Source organism: Piliocolobus tephrosceles, chromosome 2 (genome assembly GCF_002776525.5).
Source record: "Piliocolobus tephrosceles isolate RC106 chromosome 2, ASM277652v3, whole genome shotgun sequence".
Classification (NCBI taxonomy): domain Eukaryota; kingdom Metazoa; phylum Chordata; class Mammalia; order Primates; family Cercopithecidae; genus Piliocolobus; species Piliocolobus tephrosceles.
In genome coordinates this window covers 182,437,751-182,455,754 of record NC_045435.1, presented here as the reverse complement: position 1 = coordinate 182,455,754, position 18,004 = coordinate 182,437,751, and the positions used below count along the sequence as shown (strand labels likewise).

Here is an 18,004-nt window from a genome sequence, read left to right as displayed (position 1 = left end):
TCTCATGGACTAGAATTGGGCCACAAGTAAACCACTGAAATCATCACCGACAAGGAGAATGGGATCAATTCAGTTAGCACTGCCTCAGTCATTAAAGATATAGGTGGACAACAGAACAAAACTCAGGGCTCTGCAGCGTGGGAAAAGGGCAAACGCGACTGTTAGTATTAACCACAAGGGTGTTGAAAGGTTTTAATTGGAGGAATGAGGTGGTCAGATTTATTTAAAGCAATTATTTCTGTTTTCCTTTCCCCTCCTCTCTCTTCCCTTCCCTTTCCCTCTTCTCCTCTCCCCTGCCCTTGACTTTCTTCCTTTCCCTTCCTATCTTCATCTGTCCTCTTTTTTTTTCTCTTGCCACCCATTCTGTCTCCATCATTCCTCCCCATCTCTAACCTAAAGAGACTTCCTGAAAGCTGGACAAATTTTCTTCCCATAGTGATAAATCCTGACCTGACCAGTCAGCTTGCTGACATGAGCATCATGTATGCAGCAGTGGTAAGCTTGATGTCCCAACACCAAGGCAGGCACAGCATATGCAGAGCAAAGGCACCCCACATACACAGCAATCCATCTCCAGCCAGCCTAGCGCATACCTAACCATGTAGGCCAGGCTATGGCCAGCTCCTCAGCATCTCTCAGAAACTTTGCTTTCCTAGTATGGGACACAGGCAATTTATGGTCTTCTGGATTTGAATGACTTGCTCAATTTCTTCCCAATCTCATTCTCCAGAGCCTAGACTCTTTAATGGCTTTCAGGTCCTTGATTTGGAGTTAAATGTTAACATTCAGTGTTCAATCTTTGACATTTTAGACTTCTGATCACGTATCATGTTCTCTACTTTGGTTTTTGCATTTGTTGGAAACTGAGCTGGACTCAGACTAATTCACTCATCATTTCAGCTGGGCAACCTTAGTTCTGCATCAATCACTCACTGTCCTAGGATAACTAAAACCTTGAGGCAAACACTGATGATTGGTACTTATGGTCATTTCTATCGTTTTCCCACGAGGCAGAGTCCTACCTTTCATTCTATTGCCCATCCCTATCCTATGTAACTTAGGTAAATTTAATTGATCCAAGTCCTGTTTCTATCCTCCTTGTTAGTGATTCTTAGTGGTTTACGTAGAACTTAGTTGTAGCCAATGAAGCAAGATGAAATATCTGCTAGGGAAGTTCTGGGAAAGTTTCCCTCCGGCACTATTAAAAGAGATGCCTTAGGAAGAAAATTTTTGTCTGGAAGGATTCCTGGAGTGGCTGCAGCCATCTGTGACCACCAGGGGACGTAGTCACCATTTCAAGGATGGCTTAGCAGAAATATGGAAGAATTTGGTTCTCTGATCAGGGGATCAAGCCACTGAATTATCAACTCAAGAACTGACCTCTATCAGACTCTTTATTATAGGAGTAAAATAGACCCTTCGAGGTTGAGTTTGAGTTTTGCAACTTGAGATGTTTATTCATTTGCTATTACTGTTGTAACAAATCACCACAAACTTAGAGAAGCCTTAAACAACACCATTTATTGTATCACAGTTTTGTAGGTCTAGTGGACTTGGCTAGTTTTCTCTGCTCTGGGTTTTATAAGGGCAAAATCAAGGAGTCAAAAGGGCTCTATTCCATTCTTTCTTTGCTTTTTCTCTAGGGGAGTATTTAATTTTAGGCTCATTTAGGTTGATGCTGAGTTCACCTCCCTGTGCCTGGAGGACTGAGATGCCTGTTTCCAGTTTCTAGAGGCCACCCTCATCCTCTGGCTTGTGGTCCCCTTTCTCCATCTTCATATCCAATAATAGTAGGATGAGTCTTTCTCATACTTTATCTCTCTTTGACTTACACTTTTACTTCATTTCTCATCTGTCCTCTTCTGTTGCATCTCCCTGACGCTAGCCAGATACATTTCTCTGTTCTTAAGGGCTCAAGTGATTAGATTAGGCCCACCTAGACAATCTAGGGTATCTCCCCATCTCAGGACCCATAACCTTCATCACATCTGCAAAGCCCCTTTTGTGTAAAAGCTGGATTTGTTTCCTATTGCTGCTACAATAAATTACCCCAAATTTTGTGGCTTATAACAACACACATTTATTATCTTACAATTCTAGAGTTCAGAAGTCCTAAGAACAAGGTGCTGGCAGGGCTGCATTCTTTCTAGAAGCTCCAAGAGAGAATCTGTTTCCTTGTCTTTTCCAGCTCTAGAAGTCATCATCTAAATTCCTTGGCTCATGGCTCCTTCCTTCACCTTCAAGGCCAGGAGCATAGCATCCCCAAATCTCTCTCTCTCTGACCTCAGCTTCCATCATCACATCTCCTTCTCTGACTCTGGCCCTCTTGTCTCCCTCTTCTAAGGATCTCTGTGATTATACTGGGCTCACCCTGTTAATCCAGATAATCTACTGGTCACAAAATCTTTAACTTAATCACATCTACAAAGTTCCTTTTGTCATATAAAGTAACATATTCAAAGTTTTGGAGATTAGGACCTGGGCATCTTTGGGTTATCCTGCCTACCACAGGATAAAAGGATCAAGACTATAACAATAAAACATTTTAAAAATTGCAGAAAATATGCACATATGTCTCAGAGTTATCATTTCAGACATACTGAATGCAGTAGGTTGAAGGAAGACTTGGCCTCAGTGTTATAAGGAGAACATATCTTGAGGTAAAGAGATGATGCAATGAGATGCAAAGAAAACATGCTGTATAGCAAAGGCATAGATTCATCCTAAATGCCCATCAATGGTAGACTGGATAAACAAAATATATGTACCCCAAATTTGGGATATGTATACACCATGGAATACTAAGCAGCCATAAAACAACAAGATCATATTCTTTGCAGGGACGTGGATGGAGCTGTAGGCCATTATCCTTAGCAAACTAACACAGGAACAGAAAACCAAATACTGCATGTTCTCACTTGTAAGTTGGAGCTAAATGATGAGGACACATGGACACACATAGGGGAATAACACACACTGGGACCTTTTGGGGGGTGAAGGATGGGAGGATGGAGGGGATCAGAAAAAGTAACTAATGGGTGCTAGGCTTAATACCTAGGTGAGGAAATAAACTGTACAATGAATCCCCAGGACACAAGTTTACCTATATAACAAACCTGCACTGTACCCCTGAACTTAAAAGTTAAAGAAAAGAAAAGAAACTATGCTGTAGAAGAAAGGGGCTGACTGAGAAGAAAAGTCTACAAAGAAATAAATACTAAACTAACATGTATTAGAAACAATGAAAGACTGAATTGAAACTTCAGAAAATCGAAGTGAAGTGAGAACTATCTTGAAACAGTCTCGGGAAGAATTAGAGAGAGATAAAGAAGTGTAAAATAATAAAGACATTCAAACTATAAAGGAAGTATGGTAAACTAGAAATGATCCAACCAAGGAATGATTAAGTTCCTGGAGAAAGAGGCATTGAGAGCAAAGGACAAATGATAAACTAGAGAAAATATTGGTCACATGTGGTACACCAGATATAAATATTCTTCAAAGGTAGAAAACTTTTTATATAATGTAAGAAAATGGGCAAAGTACATAAACAGATTAGAAAAAAATAAATGCTCTCTATATATGAGATAAAATGTAAGCCTCTTTAACCATCCAGAAAATGCAGATTAGCATGAAATATTATTAATCTATCAAACCGACATAACAAAAAATAGTAATGTTCAATTCTTGCAAGCATGTGATGATCTAGATATGCTCATGAACAGCTGGTGTGAGCGTAAGTTGGCAAGACCTTTCTGAATGCAGTTTGGCAGTATGCATCAAGAATTGTACAAGTCTTGAGCTGTTTTCCTCTAAATTCTAAAGTATACCCTAAGAAAACAATCAGAGTTAGAGACAAACATTTAGCTTCAAAGATGTTCATTGCAGTTATCAATAACAGTTTAAAAAATAAAAATTCTGAATATCCAATAATAGGAGAAACTTAAACACATTCCTGTACATCCAGACTAAAGATTGGCAAACTTTTTCTAGAAAGGGCCAAATACTAAATATTGTAGGCTTTGCAGGCCATCTGGTCTCTATTGCAATGACTCAACTCAGCTGTTCAGTTGTAGCATGAAAGCAGCCGCAGACCATATATATAGGAATAAATTTAGCTATGTTCCAATAAAACTTTCTTAAAACCTGTGTTTTGGTAAACATTTAATGACTACATTTTTTAAACGTTAGGAAACTAAAGAGGATATGATATCAAAATGTGAATTAAAAGTTTGTCAAGAAATATGCCAAAGTGTTTATGTTGGTAATAATTTATTTGTTGAATTGCTTATGGTCTCTATTTTATCTTTTATATCTCTTAAAAATATTTTCCTTCAAAATTTCTCCAAAATAAATGCCTTCTGGTTTTGTAATACAATTTTTTTTTTCTGTTTTTTTAAAGCTTTGATAGAACACAATCCATGAAAATGGTTCTATAGGTGCAATAAAACTATGCATGAATTTAAAGATTTTTTTTCAGGAGGATATTTAATGTTCAATCAACTAGAGTAAAATAGACTAAATTCCACATAAATGTTCAATTTATGGACTTAATTAATTTTCCTAAGTATTTTAAAGTCCACTTTTTAGATCAGTATTTTTTGTTTACTTTTTAAAAATTTTTATTTTATTTTATGTTCCAGGATATATGTGCAGGATGTGCAGGTTTGTTAGCTAGGTAAACGTGTGCCATGGTGCTTTGCTGCACCTATCAACCCATCACCTAGGTATTAAGCCCATGTGCATTATTTTATCCTGATGCTCTCCCTCTCACTACTCCATCACACCCCTGCCCCGATAGGCCCTAGTGTGTGTTGTTCCCTCCCTTTTTTCCATGTGTTCTCATTGTTCAGCTCCCATTTAGGACTGAGAACATGCAGTGTTTGGTTTTCTGTTCCTGCATTAGTTTGCTGAGGATAATGGCTTCCAGCTCCATCCGTGTCCCTGCAAACATGATCTTGTTCCTTTTATGGCTGCATAGTATTCTGTGGCATATGTGTACCATATTTTCTTTATTCAGTCTTTCATTGATAGGCATTTGGGTTGGTTCCACGTCTTTGTTATTGGGAATAGTGCTGCAATGAACATATGCATGCATTTATCTTTATAATAAAGTAATTTATATTCCTTTGCGTATATATCCAGTAATAGGATTGATGGGTCAAATGGTATTTCTGGTTCTAGGTTTCTGAGAAATTGCCACACTATCTTCCACAATGGTTGAACTAATTTACATTCCCACCAACAGTGTAAAAGCATTTCTATTTCTCCACAGCCTCACCAGCATTTATTGTTTCTTGACTTTTTAATAATCACCATTCTGACTGGAGTGAGATAGTATCTCTTTGTGGTTTTGATTTGCATTTCTCTAATGATCAGTGATGTTGAGCTTTTCTTCATATATTTGCCAGTCACATAAATATCTTCTTTTGAGAAGTGTCTGTTCATGTCCTTTGCCCACTTTTTACTGGGGTTGTTTGGGGTTTTTTTTTTTTTTGTAAATTTGTTTAAGTTCCTTGTAGATTTTGGATATTAGACCTTTGTCAGATGGGCAGATTGCAATACTCTTCTCCCATTCTGCAGGCTGTCTGTTCACTCTGATAGTTTCTTTTGCTTTGCAGAAGCTCTTCAGTTTAATTAGATTCCATTTGTCAATTTTTGCTTTTGTTGCAATTGCTTTTGATGTTTTCATCAGGAAATCTTTGCCTGTGCCTATGTCCTGAATGGTTGAGTTAATTTTTGTATAAGGTATAAGAAAGGGGTCCAGCTTCAATCTTCTGCATATGTCTAGCCCATTTCCACAGCACCACTTATTAAATAGGGACTCCTTTCCCCATTGCTTGTTTTTGTCAGGTTTGTCAAAGATTAGATGGTTGTAGATGTGTGGTCTTATTTCTGAGATCTCTATACTGTTCCATTGGCCTATGTGTCTGTTTTTGTACCAGTACCATGCTGTTTTGGTCATTTTATCCTTGTAGTATAGTTTGAAGCCAGGTAGCAGGATGCCTCCAACTTTGTTCTTTTTGCTTAGGGTTGCCTTGTCTATACGGTCTCCTTTTTGGTTTCATATGAATTTTTTTTTTATGTTATTGCAAAAACAATTGCTATTTGAACCCTGCTTTATTGCTTTTTGAACCCTGCTTTCATGCCTCTATTTCCCAGAAAATGAGCCACTGGAGACACCAGGAGAGGCAGGAGACCATCCTCCTTGCACAAAACCCACTCCTCAGACGCTGTCCTCAGCAAGGGTGGCTGGGGGCCAACCAGGGGGCCCACCCACAGAGTGGCAGAGGAGGCAGGTTGACCCTGTGGACGTTGAGCTCTGTGGCGAAGGTCCTGGCCTTCTGGTAGAAGAAGAGCGACTTCTTGCGGTACAGGAGGAAGTCACACGAATTTTAAAGTAGTTTTTTTTTTTTCTAATCCTATGAAGAATTTCAATGGCCATACACCCTCCCAAGACTGAACTGGGAAGAAGTTGAATCCCTGAATAGACCAATCATAGGTTCTGAAATTAAGGCAGTAACAAATAGCCTACCAACCAAAAAAAGCCCAGGACCAGATGGATTTACAGCTGAATTCTACCACAGGTACAAAGAGGAGCTGGTACCATTTCTTCTGAAACTATTCCAAACAATTGAAAAGGAGGGACCCACCCTAATTCATTTTATGAGGCCAGCATCATCCTGATACTAAAACCTGGCAGAGATACAACAAAAAAGAAAACTTCAGGCCAATATCCCTAATGAACATTGATGCAAAAATCCTTGATAAACTACTGGCAAACTGAATCCAGCAGCACATCAAAAAGCTTATTCACCATGATCAAGTTGGTTTCATTCTCAGGATGCAAGGCTGGTTCAATACATGTAATTCACACATAAACAGAACTAAAGACAAAAACCACATGATTATCTCAATAGATGCAGAAAAGGCCTCCAATAAAATTCAATGTCCATTCATTTTAGAAACTCTCATAAACTAGGTATTGAAGGAACATACCTCAGAAGAATAAGAGGCATTTATGGCAAACCCACAGCCAATATTATATGAATGGGCAAAAGCTGGAAGCATTCTCCTTGAAAACTGGCACAACAAGTATGCCCCCTCTCACCACTCCTATTCAACATAGTATTGGAAATTCTGGCCAGGGCAGTCAGGCAAGAGAAAGAAATAACAGGTGTTCAGATAGGAAGAGAGGAAGTCAAACTGTCCTGTTTGCAGATGTCATCATCCTATATCGAGTAAACTCCATCATCTCAGCCCAAGCTTCTTAAGCTGATTCACAGCTTTGGCAAAGTCTCAGGATGCAAAATCAATGTTCAATAATCACAAGCATTACTATACACCAACAACAGACAAGCAAAGAGCCAAATCATGAATGAACTCCCATTCACAATTAGTACAAAGAGACTAAAATGCCTAGAATACAGCTAACAAGGGGAGTGAAGGACCTTTTCAAGGAGAACTACAGAATGCTGCTCAAGGAAATAAGAGAGGACACAAACAAATGGAAAAGCATTCCATGCTCATGGATAGAAAAAAAGTATCGTGAAAATGGCCATCCTGCCCAAAGCAATTTATAGATTCAATGTCATTCCCATTAAAGAAATGTTTTTATGGTATTTTAAAGTTGATTTAATAAGGATACATTTTAAAATTTAAAAATGAAGAGGCCAGGTGCAGAGGCTTATGCCTGTAATCCTAGTACTTTGGGAGGCTGGGGATCACTTGAGTCTAGGACTTCGAGACCAGCCTTAGCAATATGTCAAAACCCCATCACTACATTAAATACAAAAATTATCTGGGCATGGTGGTGCACACCTGTGGTATCAGCTGACTGGGAGGCTGAGGTGGGAGGATTACCTGAGCCTAGGGAGTGAGACCCTGCCTCACAAAAAGACGACGAAGAAGGAGGAGGAGGAGGAGGAAACAGAAAATATACTTGTGTCAATGCAAACTCTCACTGTGTTCATAACAAATGAATAACTTAACTGTATTTGGAAACCAGAGCTCTGCAAAACAAACAAACAAACAAACAAACAAAAAACAAAAAGCAATAATTATGAGACAGGTTTACCACAGAGGTAGAAAATGTGATTTAATCAAAGATGTGCATTGCATTTATCTTTAGAATCAAATTTCTTTTATTTTTTTGTTAATGACCATTTGTCTCTTTATATTTGTAGGGTTATAAATACCATGTTGGCTATTTTCTGGTGCTTACTGGGTAAGTGTACATGGCATTAACCACTGCAGTGAATTCCTCATTTAGGCTTTACTCATTAGGGATCATGGTAGCCAGGAAAATGACTTCTGCTATGCAGCTGTGGCAGCCAGGCACTGTGCTAAGGCTTTACACAGGTGAGCACATTTAGCCCTCACATCAAGTTCAAGAGGGAGATGCTACTATGCTGATGAGAAGGTTGACATTCAGAGGCTACTTTGTCAAAATCACACAGGATATAGATCCATTTCTGTATGACACTAGTATCTGTGCTTTTTCTATTACATACTCCCTGCAATTAACAAGCATATTTTGAAATCTTCTACCTAAAATAACTTAGGACACTAGAGTGGAGACAAATTTTGAAGTTTGTTTCTAAACTGGATTTTTAAAAGGCATTTTTTCTTTGAAATGGCTAAAGTATTTAAAAAATTGGTACTGTGTTTATTACCTGAGTGGTGAAATAATCTGTATACTAAACCCCCGTGACATGCAATTTACCTATATAAGAAACCTGCACATGTTGTACCTCTGAACCTAAAATAAAAGAAGACAATAATTATGAGCAGATTCATTTGGTTCCAGGTTCAGGCTGAAATGTTCTGTTGCATCTTGAACATGTCTAGCTGAAGAGGCTGAATTGTTTGCCTTACCTCCTCCACACCCCAACCCCTAACAGATTCAGTTTAACCATGAGGGCAGAGAACACAGGTATGAGGCCCATTTCCAGAAAAAAAAAATTGTGAGGAATATGCCAAGGAATTGGTGGGAGTCACTGAACAGATGTTCTGCTTGTAGCAATTGATCAACTTGAGCAAATTTTAATTTGCCTTCTGGTTTCACTGATTGTATTTTAATAACATAAAAACAATGTTTGACCTCAAATGGGAAAGCATACGATTATTCTGGGAAAAAAAAAAAAAAAAAAACATGCTAGCAAGATTATTGAATAACACTTTGCCAATAAAGATGAACATTCTTCCCAAATTTATTTTATTCAAAAGACTTCCCAAATTTTTGGATCAGGAAGGATACAGTTGGGTAAACTTGGGGAAGGTTGAAGTGTTGGCATGGAATCAAGCTGGGAAAAGTGCCCATTTGCTTTGTGAGTTGTGTATCGCATCAGAGATGGGGTGTCAGTCGGATGAAGATGCCTTTGCTTGGAGTCAAGAATGACTCAATAGTCGGAGCCCACATGAGCAAGAACTTGTTTTCAAGGAGTCCTTTGGTCCCAAGACAGCTGCCTTTATGACACTTGCCATCCTTAGGAACGAAGCTGCTCTTCGCTATTCAGAGTTCTTTCCACACTGTTCAGGGCACATGGCTAGTGGAAAGCCTTGACTTGGAGTTTGCACACCCGTGTTTATGTTCCAGCCTGGACACTCACTAGGTTTTTGCCCCTGAAGCAAGGCACATAACCTCTCTGAGTGTTTGTTTTCTCATTTATAAAATAGAAATAATGAATCTGTAAAATTCACACGCATGTGTATAAACTTTATTTATACAACGTGTCTGTATGACATTAAATAATGACTAATAATTATGATTCTTATAAGAATTATTATTGTGACAATGTTTAAGACAGTATTAATTGGTTCTTTCCTTTTCTGTGAGCCAGGGACTAGAGATAAAAGGTTCTCTTTCAAAAAGGAGACCCCAAAACAGGTCATCACATCCAAAAAGGAATAGTCATGTGGGGTTTGCATATACTTTTATGGGAGACAGAGTGATCAGTGCAGTCTTCCAGGGGTAGCGGTAGTGGGTTTCCAGGGGTATTGTCATTATGGGGAATCTTCGGATGCCACTGCTCTTCATTGGCAGATGCTGGCTTCTGCTGTTACCTCTTTGGGGAGTGTGCAGGCAAGTGATAGGTTGGCAAATAACAGCCCCAGGGGGAACAGACAACTTTGGGCAGAAAATGAAGGATCAGGTGCTCTTAAGTGAGGTATATTTCATGTCAGCACATTGATGACTTTTGATCTGTTTAAACATATATTCTGTCTACAAGCAACCGGGTAAAAGAGAGCTTGTGCAATTTACAAAATGCAATGTGTCCTAAAGTGTCATATAAGCAATTTTTGTAAAAGGGAAGGATGTCAATTTCAACTAAAACTGTAAAACCAGGGTGAAGAGCCCAGTGACCCAGTTTCCTAAGGATATTAGAGATTTTAACAACCAAAAATCATTAGATGGCATTACCTCTTGGGGTTATTGCATCTATATAAGCAGCAGCAGATAATGCAATTCGATGCAGCAATTGTTGGATATGGTGATGTGTGTGTTGTGTGTGTGCATTGGTGTACACTTGTGCAAAGTTGAGGCCCAGGAAAATCACAGCAACACTGTGTACCTTTATGTGATTAGATTCAAAAGACAAGATTGAGTATTTTAAATTGTGCTACTGTTTAAATTTTATTTTTTAAATATATACCATGAAAGTAATTTAAATGGAAGAGAAAAAAGCCGTAAAATTTTATACTACCATTGTATCATTAATATTTATTTGTTCATGGTTTATGAAGCCGTCATTTAAGATGGTGACACAGTATCTGAAGATATCTGCCCTCTCTCCTAGGTCCCTCCTCACTTCTCCAAAGACAGAAGATCTGATTGCACCACAGGTGCCGGGGGTTTCTCACCGTCTCTTAAAGCTTCCTTCTCTCTTGTTCCTTCTGGGAAGGAATTGGGCCATCTTACTCCAGTTTTGCCACAGTCCTTTCTGTTCCTTTTCTCCCATGGGGCATCTGGTACCATTAGATCCTCAGATTCAGACCAGCCCATGCTGGTGGTGGTAAGGTGGGTGGGCTGTGGTGAGGCCTCTTAAGTCTCTAGATCACATCTGGTACTCTGTCTGGTTTACTATGTTTCCATGAATGAAAACAGGGCTTCAGGCCCCATCTGCATCTCTCCCTTTGTTTTACCTTGGGAGAACAGTGACTGGGATCTGGGTTCGGATTCCACTATTCCAATTCCATAATATTGTTATAACACCATCACAATTGCTTAGGTTCCTAACATTGTCCGTTAATGAAAATATTGTCAGTGAATTAATCAGGTCCGTTGTCTGTGCAATTGTTCCGAATTCTCACCATCATGAATATCACTCTGATGACTGTCTTTTTGCATAAAGTCTCTCCCTGTTTACTTTAGGTTATTTTCTTGGATACATTATAGAAAATGGAATTACTGTATTCATGAAGTTGAGCAATTTCATGGCTCTAAGCACATGGTACCAAATCAGTATCCAAATGAGTGGACTAATGTCTTCCAGCATTTATGAAAGTGCCAGTTTCAATGACTCCATCCCCACCTTTGTTAAAACATATAGGGGAAGTAATACTCAGAATTATTGGTCTCTTATTTTCAATGATTTTCATTTACTTGAGTATAAAGGGAGGGTGAGTTACATTTTTTTTTAAAAAGCTGTCCTCCATATTATCATTTTTCTTTAGATTTTTCTTTTAAAGATCCTATTGAAAATCAGTATCCAAATGAGTGGACTAATGTCTTCCAGCATTTATGAAAGTGCCAGTTTCAATGACTCCATCCCCACCTTTGTTAAAATATATAGGGAAAGTAATACTCAGAATTATCAGTCTCTTATTCTCAATGATTTTCACTTACTTGAATATAGAGGGAGGGTGAGTTGCATTTTTTTAAAAAAAGCTGTCCTCCATATTATCATTTTTCTTAAGATTTTTCTTTTAAAGATTCTTTTGAATAGCCATAAAGAAAAGGTAAATCGGCCGGGTGCAAGTGGCTCATGCCTGTAATCCCAGCACTTTGGGAGGCCAAGTTGGGTGGATCACCTGAGGTCTGGAATTCAAGACCAGCCTGACCAACACGGAGAAACCCCTGTCTCTACTAAAAATAGAAAAAAAATTAGCAGGGTGTGGTGGCGCATGCCTGTAATCCCAGCTACTCGGGAGGCTGAGGCAGGAGAATGCCTTGAACCTGGGAGGCGGAGGTTGCTGTGAGCCGAGATAGCACCATTGCACTCCAGCCTGGGCAACAAGCGTGAAACTCTGTCTCAAAAAAAAAAAAAAAAAAAAAAAAAAAAAAAAAAAAAAAAAAAAGAAAAGGTAAATTATTATTCTTTGAGGATATATTTGTTAGTTTGAAAATGGTAAAGTCAGTTAAAGCTCCATGTGGAATATACAATGGCTGATTAAGTGGGGCAAAACAATTTTTAAAACGACAAATCAGCTATAATTTCAAGGTAATGACTGATTTTCTTGTGTGACTGAGAAACTTTCTTTGAGGCAATCCTAAAAAAGACATTCAAGATGTGTTTTCGGCAACTCTATTGAACAGAGATGTATTAAAATTATCAATGCCTTTTTCATTTTTAACTTCCTTGGAGGGCGAGCCTTATCAATTTCAACTTCAGGCATTCATCACTTTGGGAAATAATAAAATTCTTATACCAAGAATGCAGAAAGAAACAGAGGAAAGATTTTGACTTCTGAAGTTGAAAATTAAAGTCCCCTGTGAGATTTTGTTGGGAGAGAAAATAAATTTTTAATTCCCCAAATCCTCCACTAATATATCAAGAACAAACCAGGCTGGAGTGCAGTGGTGTGATCTCAGATCACTGCAGCCTCTGCCTCCCTGGTTCAAGCGATTCTCCTGCCTGAGCCTCCTAAGTAGCTGGAATGACAGACGTGTGCTACCACGCCCAGTTAACTTTTGTATTTTTAGTAGAGACGGGTTTTCACCATGTTGGCCAGGATGGTCTCCATCTCTTGACCTCATGATGCACCTTCCTCGGCCTCCCAAAGTGCTGGGATTACAGGCGTGAGCCACCGAGCCCGGTCATAAATCTGAGCATTTTATTTTACTCTGTAGTGAGGACACAGGATATGACCTGAGGGGAGCTGCAGTCAGAGAAGAAGGGAGGGTAGGAAGGCCTCTCTCTGCTGGAAGACAAAGAGAGGAAGAGTAGGCCAGAGAGTTAAGGTGTGAGAATGCTGTTTGTCTCTATCAACATTCCAGCCGTGAGATGGTGGAGCTTAAAGACATACAAGTGTGGGGGTTCACATTTTACTTCTCAGGAAAATTGACAGCATCAAAGAGAACTCTACATTCAACTTGGCCCTGGAGCAAGATGGTGACAGGCATCTCTAGATTATACATACGGAGGCGTTCATTTATGAGCCTGAGATAGTATCTGGTTATCTAAGTTTAGTCTATTGTCTTTTGCAGTGATATGAAGCTGTTATGGGCTTCAGTGAACAGGTAGAGGCTTAGAGTCCAGATAAGAAAACCCAAGAGGTTCCTAACAGCAACAACTAATGACAAAGTATTCATTAGAGAGCATTGAAGAATTAACCACACCATTGGTGGACACTAACTCAGAGCCTGAATGAGAGAAGCTGCCCACATCAGAGACCAGTGGTCCTCAGAGAAGAGCATGGGGGACGGGATGTCCTCACATGCCGCTATGACGTTTCCTTTATGAACAGGTATCACCACGTGAGATTCCTAAAATTTTAGTTTGCATGTTTTGCTCCTACAACACTGACATCACTGGAGTAAGTATATCTTTTCTCAAAGTGCATGCTTTGAATGCGACCCCACTCATTCAGATTTATACATATTATTATGTTTATTAAAATGACACCCTATTTGGCTCATATCTGGAATGTGTTTGTGTGATTTACTCACCTGATTCTCTTTCAGTGTTATCTGCCCCTGTTCCTTACACCCAATGAAGGTTCTAACACATCTAAAAATCTTCTCATTTTGTTGTAGTCTCTGAACAAAGTTGGCAGGAAAGAAGCCAATTCTGTCTTGAATTTTCCCCTGAAAGGAAAAAGGAGGCATGCACCCATAATTGTAGCATGTATTGTTTATCAAATGATTTTCTCTTTTTTTTTTTCTTAAAGAAAGAGGAACACTTACTTTCCACCAGTCTTCACTGGAATCCTCTAAAAGAGTAATTATGTCTCCTGGCCTAAAATGAAGAATGAATGAGTTGGGTAAAGGTAAAAAAAGAAAAATAAGATACTTTAAAGTCGGGAGTAATCATTTCTCATTTACACAAATAGTCTTAAAAGGAATAGCAATAAAGTAAATATAACTTTTATCAGTTCTTCCTACCCAAGAAAATAGCTTTATTACACATTGAAGGCAAACATGATTTTATGCTGTATTTTAAAAATAACCATTTTTTTTTTTTTTTTTTTGGATAGAGTCTTGCTCTGTCGCCAGGCTGGAGTGCAGTGGCGCGATCTTGGCTCACAGCAACCTCTGACTCCCTGGTTCAAGCCATTCTCCTGCTTCAGCCTCCTGAGTAGCTGGGATTACAGGCACCCACCACCATGCCCAGCTAATTTTTGTATTTTTAGTAGAAATGTGGTTTCACCATGTTGGCCAGGATGGTCTCAATCTCCTGACCTTGTAATCCCTCTGCCTGGGCTTCCCAAAGGGTTGGGATTACAGGCATGAGTCATGGTGCCTGGCCAAAAATAACTGTTACCTGTAGTTTGATACATAAATGATCATGAAGCTCCAAAATTTAGAAGTTGATACATTTCAAGATACAAATCTCCCTTCTTCTCAGCCCCATGATCTACCTTCCATTCCCTGTGTGTCCTTCTAGACGCCTTCCCACGCACTTACATTTATACATAGATATATACATGTAGAATTGGTCATTATCTTTATCATTATCTACACCTTCCCAATACCTTCTCAAAACCTAGCACACTTTTGCTTAGCTCCATTTTTCCCGCCTGCCACCTTTTTTGCTGGTGTAATTGGAGTTTTGTACTAGATTTGTGTATGTGTGCATGTGCGTGTGTGTGTCTACATCATTCATCAATAATTACTTGGGTTTGGCTGAAGACTAATGTGTTTTTGTTGTTAATTGTTTCTATTCAACACAGCTGTAACAATCGGAAGACTGTTATTTTTCACACTGGGAAAATTTTCTCTTCTATTTCTTTCATGTTTTTCTCCCATCTATGATGTTCCCTCTTCTTTCCTTCTGGAACTTCTAGTCAACACATGCTGGACCGTCTGAATCCATCCTCACATTTTTTGTCTTTCTTACACACCTACAGTCTTATTTTCCTCTATGTTCTTACATTTTTTTCTCAATTATATTTTCCTGATCATTTATTTTGTATTTGGGCTTTTCTATTATTTATCATAATACTGAGAATTGTTTCAGAAAAAGTTTTCAGAAAACATTTTTAGAAAAAAATAGTTTCTAAGGGTTCTTTATTATTTCTGAAAGTTTTCTTTCTTTCTAATTTCTCATTATTTCCTTACTCTTTTCTGAAAGAGTTCTGAAAGTGGCTTTCCATCATGGATGCAATGTTATAATGGATTGTACAGAGATTATTATATTTTCAAAACAATATTTCTTTTTCTTGAGATGGAGTCTTGCTCTGTTGCCCAGGCTGGAGTGCAGTGGCGCAATCTTGGCTCACTGCAAACTCTGCCTGCTGAGTTCATGCCATTCTCCTGCCTCAGCCTCCTGAGTCGCTGGGACTACAGGCACCTGCCATCACACCCGGCTAATTTTTGTATTTTTAGTAGAGACGGAGTTTCACCTTGTTAGCCAGGATGGTCTTGATCTCCTGACCTCGTGATCCACCCACCTCGGCCTCCTAAAGTGCTGGGATTACAGGGGTGAGCCACCATGCCCGGCCTCTTTCTTTTACTGAACATTTGTTTCCTCTGAATTTAGTTGGCCTATCCTTTATCTTATTACTTCTTTTTCATATCAAGTATTTTTTCTAAAATCTAATGTTTCTTGGTTGTCTCTTTTTATGAAAGACTGAAAATGGAGGTAGGTGGATGTGGACAGGCTTCTCCACTATTCAATATCTGTGGTCTGCCATGGGTCTCGCTCTCAAGTGCAATGGCTATTTACAGGCTCTGTTTAAGGGAGCAGCGTGTGCCAATTGGTGCATCTCCCTTTTGCATACTTGAATGTAGAGCAGGTAAGCAGTATTGTGCCACCTCCTCCTCCTATCCTAATAGCTGTAGCAAGGAGGATTTTCTTACCCTTGGGGAGAGAAAAGGTGAATTTATTTTTCTCCTAAGTAGAGCTGCCTTTTCCTTTTCCCCATGCCCTCTAGAAGGTCTGAAGGTCCAGAGTCATCTCAACACAGTTCTTCTTTCCCAGGCTTCTGTGCTCACATTAGAGCCCTCCTTAGGCATGGGTTCTTTTTCTTTAGAGTACAGGTGTTGGCTTAATTCTGGAGTCCAACATCATTGCTGTCAATTGTTCATTATAAGTAGTAATGTGGTGCTATGAATACAGTTGAGACTGTATCAGTTATGTATTGTCACAGTAATGCTGTGTGATAAACAGCCACAAAACCCCAATGGCTCCCTCACAGGCCTGGGGGTTGGCTGGCTTTTGCTGAGGCAACTGCAGTGATTTTGCCCTATTCCACATTTCTCATTCCTTGGAAGGTCAGTTTCATAGCAATGGTCAAGGTTCAGGAGCAGCGCATGGAGACACGCAAAGTACATGAAGTCTCTAAGGCTTAGCTCCAGAACTGACGCATTGTCATTTTGCTTCATTTCATTGGCCAAAGCAAGTCTCAAGGCCAGTTCAGACTCAAGGGATAGGGTAACAGGCTCCACCTCTGTTTTGAGAGGAACTGCAAAGTCCCATGACACGGGCATGCATATAGGGAGGGGTGAATAATTAGGCCATTAATGCAATCAATCCACTGCAGACTCTTCACGTTCTTCAGTGAAATCCTGAGCATTCTGTGTCTCTTTAAATGTGCTCCCCCTTCTACAGCTGTTTTGTCCCGAGTATTCTTTGGTCTCTGGTCATCTTCGTTGTTCACAACTCAACTGCATTTGCTGTAGTCTGCGAGGAAATTCCCAAGATTTCTGGTTCTCTCTTAGCACGCATTCTTGTTTTCTAGTACTGTTACAGATGTGTGTAAAAAAAAAGTATTTTCTGACACGTTTAGGAATTGGAACAAAAGTAGATTTGCGTATTCATTTTGCTATTCTGATTCAATCTCCTTTGCTGTCATTTTCAATTCTCAGTTAATATATATCTTCATCAGGGATTCCAAATATAACAGGCTTGCCACCCCTGGAGCATTAAGAACAACTGGCATTTTGGTATTTCAACAGTCACAGTTTCATGCTGATGCCACAGAAAGCGAGGTGGCTGAAAATCATTCTTTCTCAGGTCAGGGATTTAATTAAGTGGCAAGGATGAAAGTCAATGTAGAAAAATCTTCTAAGCCCCAGCAGATTTTATTTAAACTAGTAACCTAAGAAACCATGAGTTAGTATCAAATACAATGACTTTGCTACTGCTCTGGCAGAAGCTGTAAATAGGAAATAAAGTTGGGGGAGGTACCTTTCCCTAAGAGTGAAAGAGGGAGACTGGAAGGTACCTTTCCCTAAGGGTGAAAGAGGATGCTGCCTGAATCCGACCTCTATTTTATAGTCTACTCAGAGACTCACTCTTGACTGTGTTTAGAGGTGGACAGTCCCCAGCACCTGACCCTCGTTAACTAAATTACATATTAGAATAAGGCACTCACTGGGATAACAGGCTATAATCTTATGAGAAATACCAGGCATACTTCTTTAAGTGTGATGACGGTTTTGTCTTTTCCTAAAAAAGAGCTCCGGCCGGGCGCGGTGGCTCAAGCCTGTAATCCCAGCACTTTGGGAGGCCGAGACGGGCGGATCATGAGGTCAGGAGATCGAGACCATCCTGGCTAACATGGTGAAACCCCGTCTCTACTAAAAAATACAAAAAATTAGCCGGGCGAGGTGGCGGGC

The 18,004-nt window shown here is 39.5% G+C and overlaps 1 protein-coding gene across 2 annotated transcripts in view; it reads right to left on the bottom strand.

The window, feature by feature from the left end:
* STAC (SH3 and cysteine rich domain) overlaps positions 1-18,004 on the bottom strand; it is a 151,348-nt gene that overhangs the window by 5,606 nt on the left and 127,738 nt on the right. For both annotated transcript variants that reach the window (XM_023214893.2, XM_023214894.2), the window contains 2 exons: positions 14,129-14,180; positions 13,892-14,029 (listed from right to left, as the gene is read on the bottom strand). In XM_023214893.2, coding sequence (XP_023070661.1) covers positions 13,892-14,029; positions 14,129-14,180 — 190 coding nt within the window. The remainder of the gene's footprint in view (positions 1-13,891; positions 14,030-14,128; positions 14,181-18,004) is intronic.